At 44.0% G+C, this 18445-nt stretch overlaps 1 protein-coding gene across 6 annotated transcripts in view; it reads left to right on the forward strand.

Annotated features, from left to right (window-relative positions):
- IFT140 (intraflagellar transport 140) overlaps positions 1 to 18445 on the forward strand; it is a 213456-nt gene that overhangs the window by 61732 nt on the left and 133279 nt on the right. For all 6 annotated transcript variants that reach the window (XM_075898985.1, XM_075898987.1, XM_075898988.1 and 3 more), the window contains 5 exons: positions 1699 to 1790; positions 8637 to 8743; positions 9252 to 9400; positions 13988 to 14191; positions 15721 to 15793. In XM_075898985.1, the coding sequence (XP_075755100.1) occupies positions 1699 to 1790; positions 8637 to 8743; positions 9252 to 9400; positions 13988 to 14191; positions 15721 to 15793 (625 nt within the window). The remainder of the gene's footprint in view (positions 1 to 1698; positions 1791 to 8636; positions 8744 to 9251; positions 9401 to 13987; positions 14192 to 15720; positions 15794 to 18445) is intronic.

Genomic DNA, 18445 nt, shown 5'->3' on the forward strand with positions numbered 1-18445 from the left:
AGTGCAGCTGGTAGTATTTATCCTGTTTTCAAGTAAGAGTAATTTCAGAGGCTATGTCTCCACTGCAGCGCTATTTTGGGATACCAGAGTATCCCGAAATAGCTATCCTGAGTCTTCATGGCAAGTCCCATTAGTTTGGGCTCACTATTCCAATGTCGCTGTAAACCTCATTCTACAAGGAGTAAGTGACGTTTCGGAATAGCGCTTTATTTCAAAATTTGGCACTGTGTAGACAGCGCCAAATGACTAAATAAGTTATGTTGAAATAGCATTGAAATAAGATACTCAATTGCATAGCTCAAATTGTGTATCTTATTTCAAGTTACGGTGGTGCAGTGTATACATACCCAGACAGACCTGTAATGGTGGAGCTTACTCCTCTTTGAAAGACCAGGGGAAGATCCACCAGTACAAATAGCAGCCTAGCAGTCTAAACTGCAGTTGTTGTACCTATAGAGCTACAGTATACTTAATAATAATCCGTATCTTTATGTTAAAATACTGGTCTGCCATGTCTCGAATATGCAATTACCTGACTTCATTAGTTATATGTATTTTTCCTACCCTCCGTTTCATTTGAATTGTAATTACATTAGCACCAAAACAGTTCAGATCTCATTCTAGTGGACTTGTAATAGACAACCCTTTGTTTTCTATTTTACACTGTTAATTCTGAAGCCATTATAGTAGAATATATGTATAGCTGCTCTACATATTACAAAACTAGAACCATTAAAATGTACACTAGTCTACTTAAAAATAAAAAGTATATCAATTGGCTTGTGAAGGGTTCTGTTCTTACTAAGTAAAGATGATTGTACGGTCTCTGTTGTTGCATGTGATTCTGTATTGTGAATACCTGCAGTATGTACTATTTATCAAAGCACATATGACCACTTAGCAAGCCTGATCTTATGCAGAAATAAATGGTGTTGAAGTAGTAGTCCTGGTTTTTATATCCTATGTCACTGCCACAATTATGACCTTAAAATCGCTAGTCAGTGGAAACTAATGCACACAGTTGCAGTTGATTGAACCATTAGAGACTATTACTTTTAAAAAGCTATTTAAAAATAGCAGAATTCAGAAAGGGATTGAACTTTTCTGTGTATAACTAGTATATATAATAGTTAGCCCTGACCCTAACAAACGGTGGAATAGATACTAAATCTTATTCTTTAGAATTTAAGGCAGCCTTTAACTATTAGGGATTAGGAGGACATTTACTTTAAGGGGCAGATTATCCCACATCTACTTATTGAAAGATTTTTTTTCCATCTTTCTCTGAAGTATCTGGTGCTCCAGTGTTGAAGACAGGATATGGGCGGGACAAGATGGTCTTTGTTAGTCCATTATGAATAGTGATAGAAATGTAGCCGTGTTAGTCTAGTGTAGCTGAAACAAAATACAGGACTATGTAGCACTTTAAAGACTAACAAGATGGTTTAATAGGTGATGAGCTTTCGTGGGCCAGATCCCCTTTTCATATGTGTTCATTTTTTTAAATTGTATCCTTTGGTATATATGGTTGTGACAGTTTTCTTCCAGTATTTGATCTGAGGAAGTCCTGTTTTTTGTTTTAGTCCATTATGGTGATTCTTGTGATCCTGTTTTCCTACCCAGGTATGCAGTGCTGACATCTGCTGTTTTACAGTTATGTCTTTTCTAATTGATGCTTTTTTATTTTATTTTTAACAGGTGAAGTTGAGTGGAAAGATAGGTCACTCTGCAGACATTATTTTAATTAACCATAGCCTCCTTGTTACAGCAATGGGTGAAACAGTCCTCAGGTAAGAATTTGGCTTGAGACTTGACAGCTGAAAGAATCTTGTTCAGAAGCGGACCAAAGAGTCAGATAAATCTAGCATGCCTTTACTTTCTTAATATTTATCTAAGATAAGAAAATTAATATTTTCTGCTTATATCTCATTGTTTCTCATCTCATTCTTCGAAGGAATGAGTTGAAGCCTGTCTAATATTGTTGAATGCCTAAGAATTTTCACATGCTTTCCTTTCTGAGGCTATGTCTAGACTATGGAGTTTTGGTATCCTGGAAAAACTCTCCTGCGTCCAGGGGACACATCTGCTTTTCTGACATTTTTTGCAGAAGAGCAGATGTGCTCTTTCAGAAGCCCTGTCTTCCTTGTTTCACATGCAGTGTAGACATAGCCTCACATGGGGATCCCTATTTTATCCTCTGAGCTCTTTCCTCTCCTTTGCTTCTTTCTCTGGAAGCATTTGCATTAAGTGGAAGAAGGACTCTTGTGCCCTCCTGTCAGGAATTCTCTCTTCTTGCCTAGGATAACTGGCAAAGTGCTGGGGTGCTTATGTACTTTTTCTTTGGAACAGGGGTGTTGCTCTGGTTTACTACTATCTTGAAATATTCTGTGTACTTTTATTTCTTTGTATATTAAATAGGTTTTCTTCTCCTTTGGGGTTTCTAACCTCATTGCAACTGGGTCCTCCTTTAATATCTGTATTACTTCTTTATATTTGCATTTCATTAATATCAGTGGAATGCTAAGAATTGCACGTATTTTCAGCAGCATAAGAGGTATGCTTTTCTTACATAAGAAAATAAGAACGGCCGTAGTGGGTCAGACCAAAGGTCCATCTAGCCCAGTATCCTGTCTACCGACAGTGGCCAGCACCAGGTGCCCCAGAGAGGGTGGACCGAAGACAATGATCAAGTGATTTGTCTCCTGCCATCCCTCTCCAGCCTCTGACAAACAGAGGCCAAGGACACCATTTTATCCCCTGGCTAATAGCCTTTTATGGACCTAACCTCCATGAAATTATCTAGCTTCTCTTTAAACTCTATTATAGTCCTAGCCTTCACAGCCTCCTCTGGCAAGGAGTTCCACAGGTTGACTACATGCTGTGTGAAGAACTTTCTTTTATTAGTTTTAAACCTGCTCCCCATTAATTTCATTTGGTGTCGTCTAGTTCTTCTATTTAGGGAACTAATAAATAACTTTTCTTTATCGGCCCTCTCCACACCACTCATGATTTTATAGACCTCTATCATATCCCCTCTCAGTCTCCTCTTTTCTAAACTGAAAAGTCCCAGTCGCTTTAACCTCTCCTCATATGGGACCCGTTCCAAACCCCTAATCATTTTAGTTGCCCTTTTCTGAACCCTTTCCAAGGCCAAAATATCTTTTTTGAGGTGAGGAGACCACATCTGTACAAAGTATTCAAGATGTGGGCGTACCATAGTTTTATACAGGGGCAGTAAGATATTCTATGTCTTATTTTCTATCCCTTTCCTAATAATTCTTAGCATCCTATTTGCCTTTTTGACCGCCACTGCACACTGTGTGGAAGTTTTCAGAGAACTGTCCACGATAACTCCAAGATCTCTTTCCTGATTTGTTGTAGCCAAATTAGCCCCCATCATACTGTACGTATAGTTGGGGTTATTTTTCCCGATGTGCATTACTTTACACTTATCCACATTAAATTTCATTTGCCATTTTGTTGCCCGATCACTCAGTTTGGTGAGATCTTCTTGGAGTCCCTCACAGTCTGCCTCTGTCTTGACTATCCTAAACAGTTTTGTATCATCTGCAAACTTTACTACCTCACTGCTTACCCCTTTCTCCAGATCATTTATGAATAGGTTGAAAAGGATTGGTCCCAGGACTGACCCTTGGGGGACACCACTAGTTACCCCTCTCCAATCTGAAAATTTACCATTTATTCCTACCCTTTGTTTCCTGTCTTTTAACCAGTTCTCAATCCAAGAAAGGACCTTCCCTCTTATCCCATGGCCATGTAACTTACACAAGAGCCTTTGGTGAGGGACCTTGTCAAAGGCTTTCTGAAAATCCAAGTATACTATATCTACTGGATCCCCCTTGTCCGCATGTTTGTTAACCCCTTCAAAGAACTCTAACAGATTAGTAAGACAGGATTTCTCTTTACAGAAACCATGTTGACTTTTGTCCAATAAATTATGTTCTTCTACATGCTTCACAATTTTATTCTTCACTATTGTTTCAACTAATTTGTCTGATACTGAAGTTAGACTTACCGGTCTGTAATTGCCAGGATCGCCTCTAGAGCCCTTTTTAAATATTGGTGTCACATTGGCTACCTTCCAGTCATTAGGTACGGAAGCCGATTTAAAGGATAGGTTACAAACCACAGATAATAGCTCAGCAATTTCCCATTTGAGTTCTTTTAGAACCCTTGGATGAATGCCATCCGGTCCCGGAGATTTGTTAACGTTACGTTTTTTCTATTTGTTCCAAAACCTCCTCTAATGATACTTCAATCTGGGACAGTTCCTCAGATTCATCACCCATAAAGGACGGTGCAGATTCAGGAATCTCCCCAACGTCCTCAGCCATAAAGACTGAAGCAAAGAAATCATTTAGTTTCTCCGCAATGGCTTTATCGTCCTTGATTGCTCCTTTTATAGCTCGATCATCTAGGGGACCCACAGGTTTTTTAGCATGCTTCCTGCTTCTAATGTACTTAAAAAACATTTTGTTATTTCTTTTTGAGTTTTTGGCTAGCTGTTCCTCAAAATCTTTTTTTGCTTTTCTTATTACATTTTTACACTTGATTTGACAGTGTTTATGTTACTTTCTAGTTATCTCACTAGGATTGGACTTCCACTTCTTAAAAGATACCTTTTTGTCCCTCACTGCTTCTTTTACATGGTGGTTAAGCCACGGTGACTCTTTTTTAGGTCTCTTGCTATGTTTTTTAATTTGGGGCATACATTTAAGTTGGGCCTCTATTATGGTGTCTTTAAAAAGTTTCCATGCAGCTTTCAGGGATTTGGCTCTAGTCACTGTGCCTTTTAATTTCTGTTTAACTAACCTCCTCATTTTTGTGTAATTCCCCTTTTTGAAATTAAATGCCAGGGTGCTGGACTGCTGAGGTGTTCTTCCCAGCACAGGAATGTTGAATGTTATTATATTATGGTCACTATTCCCAAGCGGTCCTGTAACGGTTATATCCTGGACCTGATCCTGCACTCCACTCAGGACTAAATCGAGAATTGCCTCTCCCCTTGTGGGTTCCTGCACCAGCTGCTCCAAGAAGCAGTCATTTAAGCCATTGAGAAATTTTATCTCCATTTCTCTTCCTGAGGTGACATGTATCCAGTCAATATGGGGGTAATTAAAATCCCCCATTATTATAGAGTTCTTTATTTTGGTAGCCTCTCTAATCTACCTTAGCATTTCAATGTCAGTATCGCTGTCCTGGTCAGGTGGTCGGTAATATATCTAATATATCTACTGCTAATTTCATATTATTGGAGCATGGCATTACTATCCATAGCGATTCTATTGAACATGTTGATTCACTTAATATTTTTATTTCATTTGATTCTACATTATCTTTCGCATACAGTGCCACTCCGCCACCCACCCGGCCTGCTCTATCCTTTCTATATATTTTATATCCCGGTATGATTGTGTCCCACAGATTTTCCTCATTCCACCAGGTTTCAGTGATGCCTATTATGTCAATCTTCTCATTTAATACGAGGTACTCTAGTTCACCCATCTTATTAGTCAGACTCCTAGCATTTGTGTACAAGCACTTTAAAAATTTGCCACTGCTTATTTATCTGCCCTTCCCTGATGCATTGGATTCCTTTTTATGCGGTTGTTTGTCTGCTCTGGCCCATGGTTTGCCCACTCCCCTCCTCTCTTTCTGACTACAGCTTAGAGAATCTCTATCAATGGATTCTCCTCTAAGAGAAGTCTCCCTCCGATTTACGTGCATCTCCGCACCAATCGGCTTTCCCCCATCTCTTAGTTAAAAACTGCTCTATGGCCTTTTTAATGTTTAGTGCCAGCAGTCTGGTTCCACTCTGGTTTAGGTGGAGCCCATCCTTCCTGTATAGGCTCCCTCTCTCCCAAAAGTGTCCCCAGTTCCTAATAAATCTAAACCCCTCTTCCCTACACCATCGTCTCATCCACGCATTGAGACTCTGAAGCTCTGCCTGCCTACCTGGCCCTGCACGTGGAACTGGAAGCATTTCCGAGAATGCCACCATAGAGGTCCTGGATTTCAGTCTCTTTCCTAGCAGCCTAAATTTGGCCTCCAGGACATCTCTCCTACCCTTCCCTATGTCATTGGTACCTACATGTACCACGACCACCGGCTCCTCCCCAGCACTGCACATAAGTCTGTCTAGATGCCTCGAGAGATCCGCAACTTTCGCACCAGGCAGGCAAGTGACCATATGGTTCTCCTGGTCATCACAAACCCAACTATCTAGGTTTCTAACGATCGAATCACCCACTATTAACACCTGCCTCTTCCTAACAGGCATTCCCTCCCCCTCAGAGGTATCCTCAGTGTGAGAGGATACCGCAACATCCTCTGGGAGGAGGATCCCAACTACAGGATGGTTTCCCTCTGCTCCCATTGAATGCTCTGTTCCCTTGAGACTTTCATCCTCCTTAAGAGCACTGGGGCTCTCAGACTGGAGGTGGGACAGTACTACAGTGTCCCGGAAAGTCTCATCAGCATAGCTCTCTACCTCCCTTAGCTCCTCCAGTTATGCCACCCTGGCCTCCAAAGCCTGAACTTGGTCTCTGAGGGTCAGGAGCTCCTTGCAACGGGTGCACACATGTGCCACAGGGCAGGTAATCATACATGTGACACTCGACACAATAAACAGGATAGCCCCCACTCTGCTGCTGGGCTTCTGTCTCCATTTTTCTAATAAATAAGTTTAAGTATAAACTGGGATTCTTTTTAAACCTCTGGAGTATAGATTATTCTAAGAGTTATGTTTTAAAGAAGGTCAGAAGTAACTAGTGCCCTCTAACCTCCCTCTCCAAACTCTCCTGTTAGCTGTTCCTGGTCGCAAGCTCCCTGGTCGCTGAGTCACAGGCTTATATAGCTCTGGTAGCCCCTCCCCCTGACTGAGGCTCAGCCAATTAACAGAGGCTTCAAGATTTCAAACCTTTTAGAAGCTCCTTCAAACAAACAAAGAAACCAAACAAACAGACAAACACAAGCTCAGCACACTGCAAATAACTCCCCCACACACAAACACACACTCCAGACAGCCACTTACCATAAGGGTCCCGTTTTTACTCCTCTTTTACCTGGAGAACTCCGTCTCCAAACTCTCCTGTTAGCTGTTCCTGTTCTTGAACAAAGGCTTGCTAGGATGATCAGCGATAGTCACCTGGTTGGCATTAGGGGAATGGTTGTAAAACCCCAGAATCATTTTCTAATGATCAGGGAATACATTTCACTTCAGTGCTTTATTCTAGAAAATTCTCCTTGAATCCCAAGTGCTGTTAGCAGTTAATGGTGATGGGGAGCATTTTAAAAAAGATGGTGACCCGTGAGATGGGATGTAAAGGGATTTCCAAGCCCCTCTGTGTAAATGAGGTTGAAAAGGGCTCAAGGACAGCAGGAGGCCATGCTGATTCCCTAGAGTTCCGCAGCTGCCGACAAGTTTGCTTGGCACACCTTGGCCTAGCTGTCGGCTGAGGGACAGTGGTTCAGGCCCAGCCTGGGGTGCAGCCTGGGCTAACAGTTTATAAGGCCCAGCCCTGGGTCAGGGCGGGGCAGACAGACGAATGTCTACCAAAAGCAATTCAACAGTTTAAACCTCCGGCCGGGTCCCAGCTGGGCAGGGTTGGGTCTCATCACTGGCGGAGAGCCGACAAGTGCAGGGGTTTTGCTTCACAGGGGGAATCTGCCACACAAGGGAAAGAGTGGCGGGGGGATGCAGGCCCATCTGCTCCACTGCATCCCAGCCCAGGGTCCTGACAGTGGCAGCGCATCAGCCACTGGATCGACAGGGATCTAGGCCACAACACGCTGACTAGGTCTGTGGGTCAGCGGGGACCCAAGCCGCAATGCACTGCCCAATTGACCCCCATCTCCTCAGCCACTCCAGGGTCAGCTATCCCTGGACCGCTTCCCCCTGGGGGCCTACCAGACTCAGGAGCTGCTCCTCAGGGCCAGCTAGCGACGGAGGGGCTGGCAGGGTGTACCAGCTCAGACAGGGACTTAGATGGACCAGACTAGTCGTTGGAGCCCAGCGGGAGTCCCAGAGGTCTCGGCATGTATTCAGGCTGTGGCAGTGGTGTCAGCAGCCCAAGCCAAGCCTCGGAGTCCAGCAGGGCTCCTGGCAACTCAACCCAGTCCTCTCATTGGGGCTGGCATGGCTGAACCCTTTGTTGTGGCCTGTTCAGCTCCTGGGCTCTGAGTGAGCTCTCAGCTCTTATACTCCTAGTCCCGCCCTCCGGCTTCCTGTGGGCAGGGCTAGGTGAGGCTCGACTCGTCCCCCCAAAGGGCTTTAGGGGGCCCTTCCCTCTAAGGCCATATTGCTCTCTCAGACTTATTACAGGCCATAGGTTTCTAAATCTTTTTCCCTGCATGATCTCAGAAAACAGAGTAAATAATAAGTTAAAGGAAAAAGAAGGATTGCAAGGAGATAATTTTTAAAAATGAGTGAAAGTTAATAAGCGGCTTCCACACATTCCATAGTTGGCTGCTGACAGTTTAATTATCAAATGAAATCATTTGGGCATTCCAGCAGTAGAAACTATGTGCCCTGTGTTGTATCCCATTGAATCTGTTCAGTGAGACCCCAGGAAGGACATCACCTTTTAAAAGCCCCTTGTTTTCTGTGCACTTAGGTTCTGGGATTTGGAGAGGAGTGAGAACTATGTGCTCTTTCTAGATGTGCAGCTTGGCTTTGAAGCAGGGGAATGTGTAAACTGTGTCTCATACTGCACTGTTAAAGGTAAGAAATCTGGTGGGAACTGTGATCCTAGTTCAGAAATCTTGTGAAATGTCTGCCTTCGGTGCACTGCAGCGATTCTTTCATAGTTGTAGTTCTCGTGTCAGTGTGTCCAGCGGGGTACTTCTCAATGCTAACAAATCTGCTGTGAGGACCCTACACTGTGAACACAAATATGTGAGCGTAGCTGTTTAAGGTTCTCTTTTGACACAGTTCCATCTTGTAACACAGAAGGAATCTCAAACCTCCTACAGCCATTTGATACTTGCAGTTTCTTCTCAGGGAGGTTCAGGACTGGATTGTTGGCTCTAGTCAGCACAGAGAGATATTGGCAGGGCTAAATGGGGATGCCTGCATACTCTCTGTCTTTAGTGTGACAAATCTTTTATTTTCATGAGTACAACTCTGTTGGATTACAAACAAAACCAGATTTTGGCTATTTTTACTACATTTGATGTTTCTGGTTTTTCTGAACTTGCTTTGAAATATAGAAAAACTTTATTAATTACAGGCATCCTAGCAGCTGGTACCAATAAAGGGAGAATAGCTATGTGGAGGACAGCATCAGCGTCCAATCAGAGCACACTGGCTTTGGAGGGCAAGGACAGATGGAAGCTTCAGACCCCTACAGAACTGGAGGGGAATATCACTCAGATAAAGGTAAATCAGAAGAGGATCACTTTCCCCTTTGGATTGCTTGCTGTCAGAGGAAGATATTGGTAAATCGTTCCAATATTTTGCATATTCCTTGTATCCTCTTGTTTCCAAATATTAGACCTGGGAAGAGAACAGTGTCAGACAAAGCGGCCTAAATATAATACTTTGCATTTCTTTGACACTTTCCATCTGAGGAGGTAGATTAAATAAATAAACAAACAGCATTTTATAAATAATAAATTAACACTGTTTTTTGTGAAGAAGGTAAATATTATTCTCTTTCTAAAGGGGATGCAAACTGAGGCCCAAATTTTTAGAAGTATTTAGTTATTGCTGTGTTCAGTATTACAATGCCTAACTGATTTAGCTAGATAACATTCTAAGAATGGATCTAGGCATTCAGGGAGTGAGAGGAAAGTGCACCGTTTGCTGCTGCATTCCTCACTCTGGCTGGGGAGTGCAGGGGGCAGATAAACCTGGACCTGCCCCAGCCTGGGGACATGCACCCTTCCCCTGGCTGTGCCTGCTGGAGCTGCAGTGGCCATGGAGAGGTGCTTCCCACCTGGCCCCAAACTGCTGTGGTCAGAGGAGGCTTAGGTAGTCCTCTGTCTCTGGGACAGCCTACATATTGAACCCTTCATCTCCAGCCCCTCCCCAGAGTCATAATTTAAATGTAGAAAAATAAAAATTGAGTTAAGGGTCCAGTCAAGGCTGGGTCAATCTTCTAGTGAACAGTATTGTTTTGCTGTCCTATTTTAACTTGTGAGGAACAGGCCTCCACTCCCTTTTAATTTATTTATTTAAGAAAGTGAGGAGTCCACTCATGACTGATTTGCATCTTTGCAGGTGGCGGAGGTCTGAGATTTCTTTATTCTTGTTTCACTTTAGAATGGAAAACAGAGAAATAATAGCAATGATAGTGCATGCTGTGGGTATGAATCAGGTGATAAGAATGGCCATACTGGTCCGACCAAAGGGTCATCTAAACCATTATCATCAAGCCCAGTATCTAGTTGGGTCTCCCACGGTGGCTAATGCCAAGCACCCCAGAGGGAATGAACAGAACAGGGAATTCTCAAGTGGTCACCTGTTCCCAGCTTCTGACAAACAGAGGCCAGGGCCACCATCCCTACCCATCCTGGCTAATAGCCATTGATGGACCTGTCCCCCATTCATTTCTTTAGGGTTTGTTTTGAACCCTGTTAAAGTCCTGGTCTTCACAACACCCTCTGGGAAGTAGTTCCACAGGTTGACTGTGCGCTGTGTGAAGAAATACTACAGATTGAACCTCTGTTAACCAAGACTCCCTGGTCCAGCAACATTGGGACCACAGATATTCCAGGAGGGCTGGTGGCTGGGCTCCCTGCAGCTGGGCTGCCTGGCTCCCTGTAGCTGAGCTACCCTATGCGCCGCATCTGGGCTACTAGGTACAACGTAGCAGGGCTGCCCAGCATGGAAGGAGCCCGGCACATTGCAGTGGAGCTGCCTGGCAGGCCAAGAGCCTGGTGCACAGGGAGCTGAGTGGATCAGCCATGCGGTGGGCTGCCCCATTTAAACGCTGCCTCTGTGCCTTTCAAAGGGGCAGCCGTGGAGCCCGGGATCAGCTGGGGAATTCTGCATTCCTCCTCCTCAGCGAGGGCTCTTGTACATTTCAAAGGAGGAATGTGGAAGTGCCTGTCGACTAGTCGATGGAAATTCCATTGACTAGTCAATTAACCGCATTTTAACATCCTTAGTATAGACACCATATGATATTCTCTGGTCTTAGCTATCCCTTTCTTGATGATTCTTCTTTGAATGCTTGCTCATATCGATTCCATTCAGATGTGTGTGGGGTCACTGGAGACTTTTGCCTTGGCAGTACTGGCCATGGGTCCCCCTTGAGTGTTGCACTCATGGGGTACATCTACACTAGCTCATTAGTTTGAGCTAGGTAGGGTAATGAGGGCAAGCAGAGTTGCAAATGAAGCCCGGGATTTAAATATTCCACTCCTCGTGGAGTATTAATTTGAACTACCTCCTCCATGCCGCGTGTAGCTGCTGGCACGGAGTTCGAACTAAGGGGGATTTAAAAATGGCGGCGCCCAGGAACATGCAAATGAAGCCCGGGATATTTAAATCCCGGGCTTCATTTGCAACTCCACTTGCCCTCATTACCCTACCTAGCTCGAACTAACGAGCTAGTGTAGACATACCCGTGCTTTGGTGTCTGAGGCACCCCTGGCCCTACGCCCTCTCAGTTCCTTCTTACTACCCATGGTGGTTAGTTGGAGTGCCTTTCCTTGGTTAGCAAGGGCTAGTGGTTTTCATCTTTGGGCTTCATGCCTTAAGGCAGGGATGGGGAACCTACAGCCCATGGCTCGAGGAGTAACGGTAGTTCGGAATAGGAAGCCTAGTCCTAACTACCTAGTCCGTGCTGCGTGTAGCCGTGCGGCACAGAGTCCGCACTAACGGACATTTAAAAATGGCGGCGCCCGGCAAGATGCAAATGAAGCCCGGGAAATTCAAATCCTGGGCTTCATTTGCAACTCCGGTTGCCGACATTACCACCCTAGTTTGAACTAGGGTGGTAGTGTAGACATACCCCCACTGGGGACTCACTAGAGTCTGCTAGAGTTCTTTGAGAGGGTCAACAAATATGTGGATGGGGGGATCCAGTGGATATAGTATACTTAGATTTCCAGAAAGCCTTTGACAAGGATCCTCACCAAAGGCTCTTAAGTAAAGTAAGTTATCATGGGATAAGAGGGAAAGTCCTTTTGTGGATTGATAACTGGTTAAAAGACAGAAAACAAAGGGTAGGAATAAATGGTAAGTTTTCCCAGTGGAGAAAGGTAACTAGTGGAGTCCCCCAAGGATCTATCCTGGGACCTGTCCTTTTCAACTTAGTTATAAATGATCTAGAGAAAGGGGTAAACAGTGAGGTGGCAAAATTTGCAGATGATACCAGACTGCTCAAGTTAGTTAAGACCAAAGCAGACTGTGAAGAGCTTCAAAAAGATCTCACAAAACTAGGAGATTGGGCAACAAAATGGCAAATTAAATTTAATGTTGATAATTGTAAAGTAATGCCCATTGGAAAAAATAATCCCAACTATACATACAATTTGATGGGGACTAATTTAGCTACAAGTACTCGAGAGAGATCTTGGAGTCATAGTGGATAGTTCTCTGAAAACATCCACTCGATGTGCAATGGCAGTCAAAAAAGCACATAGAATCATTAAAAAAGGGATAGAGACTAAGACAGAGAATATCGTATTGCTGCTATACAAAACCATGGTATGCCCACAACTTGAATACTGCAGACAGATGTGGTCGCCTCATCTCAAAAAAAGATATATTGTCATTAGAAAAGGTTCAGACAAGGGCAACAAAAATTATTAGGGATTTGGAATGAGTCCCATATGAAGAGAGATTAAAAAGACTTGGACTTTTCATCTTAGAAAAGAGGAGACTAAGAGGGGATATGATAGAGGTCTATAAAATCATGACTGGTATAGAAAAAGTGAATAAGGAGAAGTTATTTACTCATTCCCCCAATATAAGAACTAGGATTCGCCAAAAAAAATTAATAGGCAGCAGGTTTAAAACAAACAAAAGGAAGTTTTTCTTCACTCAGCGCACAGTCAACCTGTGGAACTCCTTGCCAGAGGATATGGTGAAGGACTTTAACATGGTTCAAAAAAGAGCTAGATAGATTCATGGAGGTTAGGTCCTTCAAAGGCATTTATCCAGGATGGGTAGGAATGGTGTCCCGAGCCTCTGTTTCTCTGGAGGTGGGTGACAGGTGAGGATTACTTGTTGTGTTTCCTCCCTCTGGGGTATCTGGTATTGGCCACTGTCAGCAGACAGGATACTGGGCTGGATGGACCATTGGTCTGACCTAGTATAGCCATTCCTATGTACTACTTTGAACTACTTTGAATTCTTGCACACAGTGGGCATATGCATCTTCAACTTTACAAAATTGGGTGCTAAAAAGTCAGCCTTAATAAATTAGAACTTATTTCATAGTGGACATGGCCCAAGAAAGACCTTGCACATGCACATCTTGGTTTTCTAGACACAAAGTATTAGCTATCTTGCTGAGTACCTTATCTCTCTCTATCAGCACTAACTGCAAGATTGTGCAAAGGTGGGTGGGATGAAAAGACATAAGAGATTAAAATAGGCTCTTCCATGTGCCCTTCTTCTTGGTGTATGTTCAATATGTTACGGGTGGCATGTGACTATGATTCGTCACTGAATTTAGTCTGCTGGTTGGATCATTAGCTTCCCCAGTTTGGGCCAGGTACTGACAGGGAGTACAACATGAACACTGATCCATGCATGCCCCTCCATGTACTGAAGGCATATGGGTGAACATGTAATTATAGTATGCACTAAAGAAGTGTGAGTGGATATGCAACCTCCTGACTATGAGTTCAGAAACTAGGATCTCATGTTGAATTTATATTAATCTGTATGTTGCATATGCTGCCTCCCCTCCCCCGAACACTAGCTGTAACTGAAGCCCTTGTGAATTACGTTTCAAAAATCTCTAATGAAAGTGTTTTGGACTTTTCTCACTCTCTCTTCTGTGTGTAGTGGGGCTCCAGGAAAAACCTGCTGGCAGTGAACAACATCAGCTCTGTGGTGATCCTCCGAGAGCAGGCTATGTCATCTCATTTTCACCAGCAAGTGGCAGTAGTACAAGTGTCCCCAAATCTGTTTAATGTCACCTTCGTCAGTACAGAGAGCACACACAGCCTTCGCATTGATATGCATGTGAATGGAGTATTTGCCACTAAGGTAACTCACCGCCTCGCTGTCGTAGGCAGTTTCTTTTCTCACCAAAGACTCAATTACTTAACATTGTTTAATTATTTCAGACATGAAATCCAAGGTTTCCACTTAATTTATCTAACTCTTCTCACATATTCCCTTTGTTATATTTTAGTTGCTTATCTATTGTATAGTTGAGAGAATTTGTCTGTGCATGAGTCTGTCTGTCTGTGCAAGAGCTGTTCTTCCTCGTTTTTTTCAGGAAGAATGGCTCTTGTGTAAGAGAGGTTTTTTTGCACAAAAAGGAGCTGTCTAGCACAGCTCCTTTTTCCGCAAAAGCCTCTTGCGCAAAAGCGGCTGCTGATTAATTATGCAAACGAAGTGCAACGATATTCCACTCTGCGCTTCATTTGCATAAGCTTTTGCGGAAGAAGACTACAGTGTAGACGTAGCTATAGTCTGTTTGTTCAAGAACTCCTCCTTAACGGTAAGAGCTAGGACCACCAAATTTGGTCTGCAGTTTTCTCTTATCATGACATAAAGCAAGGGAAGGGTTTGGTTGTGCCAGGAAAACAAGATGTGTCTGGAATGGGATTGCTTCACATAAAACCATTCAGAAAAGAGACAGAATCACAAGGCAGGTGAAAGGGGCTGGCTGACGGCTTGTTCCTCCCTCCCATCTGGGACTGCCCCAGTCCCAAGTCTCCCACCTCCTGGTGCCCGTTAGGTAGGGTGGGGTGGGGGGTTGAAGCTCCACCACCTCCAGTTCATATGAGGACTTTGCTGACTGTACGCCCCTTCGCCAAGGAGCCAGGGGAAGTGCACAGTTTGTTGCATTCCTCACTCTGATTGGTGGGCACACGGGACAGACAAACCTGGACATGCCCCAGCTGGGGGACATGCACTCTTCCCCTGGCTGCGCCTACTGGAGCTCCAGTGGCCATGGAGAGGCACTTCTCACCTGGCCTCAATTCCTTTCTTCCTGGGGCAGCCTGCATACTGACCCCTCCTCCTCATCCTCACCCCAGCACATTGGTTGAAGTAAAGAAAACAAAAATTAATTGAGTTAAGGACCCGAGCAATTGAGATCTTATTTTGTGAAATAGAGAGCCATCTGCTGGCAAAAACTTGCAACATATCTACTGTATATTTGTGAGAGTAAAGCAAAAATTATTTGAGTTACGGGCTTGAGTAACACCAGGTAACTCTTCTAGTGCGATATATGTGTGTTAATGGAAAATAGCATCACAGTACAACAAACACATTCTAACTGAGCTGAGTTCTAGTCAGCACAATTATTCATGAATAGCTGTCTGGTTAATGACTTCTGGGCATTGGACAATCAAGCAAACATACAGATGGAGTATAAGGTGATGGCTGTGATAGAAAGTTTATTCCATTGTTTTTTCATGCTCAGAAATGAATATTGCATAGACTACATGAGATTTTAGCAGAATTAGTAGATTGCACTAAATTTGGTTATAAATCATTGAGGGATTTCACGTATGTTTCCAGATGAAACTGAACAGTTTGTAACTTTTCTGTGGCTATTTCAGGATGCTGTAGTGTTCTGGAATGGGAAGCAAGTCACTGTCTTTGAATGCTCTGGAGCCTCTTTACGAAATGCAGGTAGGACTTCACAAGATGTAGCCCACTGGAGAGCATGATGGTTGATCCCTAAAATATACATTCACTGAACTCATGATAACTCTTAGGCTTTGATAATTATACTGCATTTCAGAACGTTACAAGAACTTCACAACACTCCTGTGAAGTGGGTGATATTCCAATTTTACAGAATAGGAAACTAAGGCATAAGAGGTGGACAGAGCCACAGTCATCTGAGTCAGTGACAAGAACAGAACTCAAATCCTGACTCCCAAACCTTTGTTCTAATCTTTAGCTGAAGCCCCTGAGTATAGAGTGAAATTTGATAGCTGAACCTCTCTACATTCTTATATATCTATGTATCATAAGTAGTATTAAGGCAGAGCAGGCAAGATCCAACCCACCAAGCCTTTGAATCCAGCCTGTCCTTCTGGGACTTTCAGGCAGGAAGCAGCCCCAGGCCACTCAAAGCATCTGGCTGCTCCTTGTGCCTATGCTCCATGTGCCTGTCTGCATTGCATGCTGGGGGGAGAGAAGGGGTTTCACACACTGCCGCCACCACCAGCGCAGTCTCTAAGCCCTCTCCCCCAGCACACAGCACAGAGAGGCACATGGAGCAGCTAGCTGCTTTGTGGCAGGCAGCAGGCTTTCCTGAGGGTCCAACTGGGCTGCTGGCCGGAAGGCTCCTAGGTAAGTGCCTCCTGCCCAGAGCCTGCCTTTGGCATGCCACTTACTCCTGCATCCCAACTCCCTGCCCCAGGTCACCATGCAAACCCTCTGCACCTTCAGCTCCCTCTCCGTAACCTGCTCCTCCACCTCTACTCCACCCAGGCCAGAATCCTGTCCTACACCCACACCCCTTCCCAGACCCTACACCTCAATCCCCTGCTCCAAGTCTCAACCCCTTTTTTCACCCAAACTCCCTCTCAGACCCTACATCCTCTCCTGCACTCCAGTCCCCTACCCTGAGCTCCCCTCTGCACCCAGCCTCCGTCCCAGACTTAACACCCCCCCGCCATAGAAAAGTATGGCCCTTGATCACTTACTAAGATCTTGGAGTAGCCCTCCATCAAAAATTATTGCCCACCCCCTGTACTAAGGGAACTGAGCTGTAGTAGAAATTGATTTATACTTCCACTCTGTTAGGGGTCTTGGAAACATAGAAATGACAAGAGAGCTAGAATAGCTTGATTATACCTCAGAGATGCCTTCTTCACAGATTATAAACAAAACAAAAAATGCTAATTTAAATCAATTTAAAATGACACACACAAAACTCAAAGCCTCATGAAGTACTTTCCAGAGACAGTTCTTAATAAATCATAAATAAAATCCCTACCTAATTACATTTGCAAGTGCATTACAACTGTAGGACTTTATTTTTAATTATATTATAAAACAGTATTCGGTTTAAGGCTTGTGAGTGCTAGAAAACTGGAAACAGACTGGAGTGTCAGCGTTAACAAATAACGCCTGCTATCCATCACAAAACATGTTCACATCATTTCTGATCCCTTTATTTCTTTCATTTTTATAATTCCCTGAAAAGCTGCACTAAGAATGCATTGATCAGTTTAAAAAAAAAATACATAAAACCCACAAAATGGTTTCATTGCAAATTAATGTTCAAACATAGAAGTCCCCTGCCATGGTTACAGGACCAGCTGCCCTGCTTATTCCTTAATGGTCTCTATGAGTGCCTCAGGTGACAGACCTCAAGCCTTTACCTCCCCTGATGTAAAATTCAGCAATTCCTCTTTTAGACTGGGCCATGCCTACAGTATTCTGTGTATGAACTATACTTACCCTTTCTGTTTATTTCCTATACTGTGCTCACCACCATGCTATCTGAGCACCTTCTAAAGCTGGATATTCAACTGGGTTTGGAATCTATGGGTTCTCTCTTTGGAGTCTGTGACCAACAGCCTTCTTAAATGCCTACATGTTGTTTATTTTAATCAAGGACAAAAGCATTTCAAGTAAAGGGATTTTAAAATGACAGTTTACATGCATGTCTTCATTCCGAAAGTCCTAGCATCCTGTGATGGTGCGATGGACCGGGCCGGGTCTGGGCACAGCTGAGGGCATCTGCTCAGGGTGAATTGCTGAAATTCGGAGTTCCGTACAGCCCCAGACTGGAGACCTTCCCAAACAGGCCACAAACCAGTCCCGCAGAGCACTTCAGCTGCCTGTCTGGCCAGCTAGAAGCCTCACGAGCAAAACCCCTCTGACACGCCAGCTCTCTCCGTGCCCCAAACAGCCCCGGGCCTACCACACAGGTGAGAGGTTATAGGGCCCAATCTCATCTACCCCGAGCGGGTTCTCCCGGTTCCAAGAAACTAGCCACAGGTCCCAATCAATTTACACTCTGGATCTTACCCATAAACCATGCTGAGCCAATCCTTTAGACTCTAAAATCTAAAAGTTTATTACTAAAAGAAAGAAAAGCATGAGATTAAGGTTGTTAAGATATCATGTATTACATGCATCAGATCTCCCAGTTTTCGATGCAGGCTCGCAGCAGAGATGTTATAACTGCTGACTTAAAAGTCTTTGGTGTACATCCTGTGTCAGGATGGGTTCACAGTTCTTTCCGGCTCGTGATTCCCTGCAAAGCTGCCTCTGGGGTCAGGAGCAAAACTGGATACCAAGATACAGCGTGCCGCATGGCCT

Source organism: Pelodiscus sinensis, chromosome 16, assembly GCF_049634645.1.
Source record: "Pelodiscus sinensis isolate JC-2024 chromosome 16, ASM4963464v1, whole genome shotgun sequence".
In the NCBI taxonomy this organism is placed as follows: Eukaryota; Metazoa; Chordata; order Testudines; family Trionychidae; genus Pelodiscus; species Pelodiscus sinensis.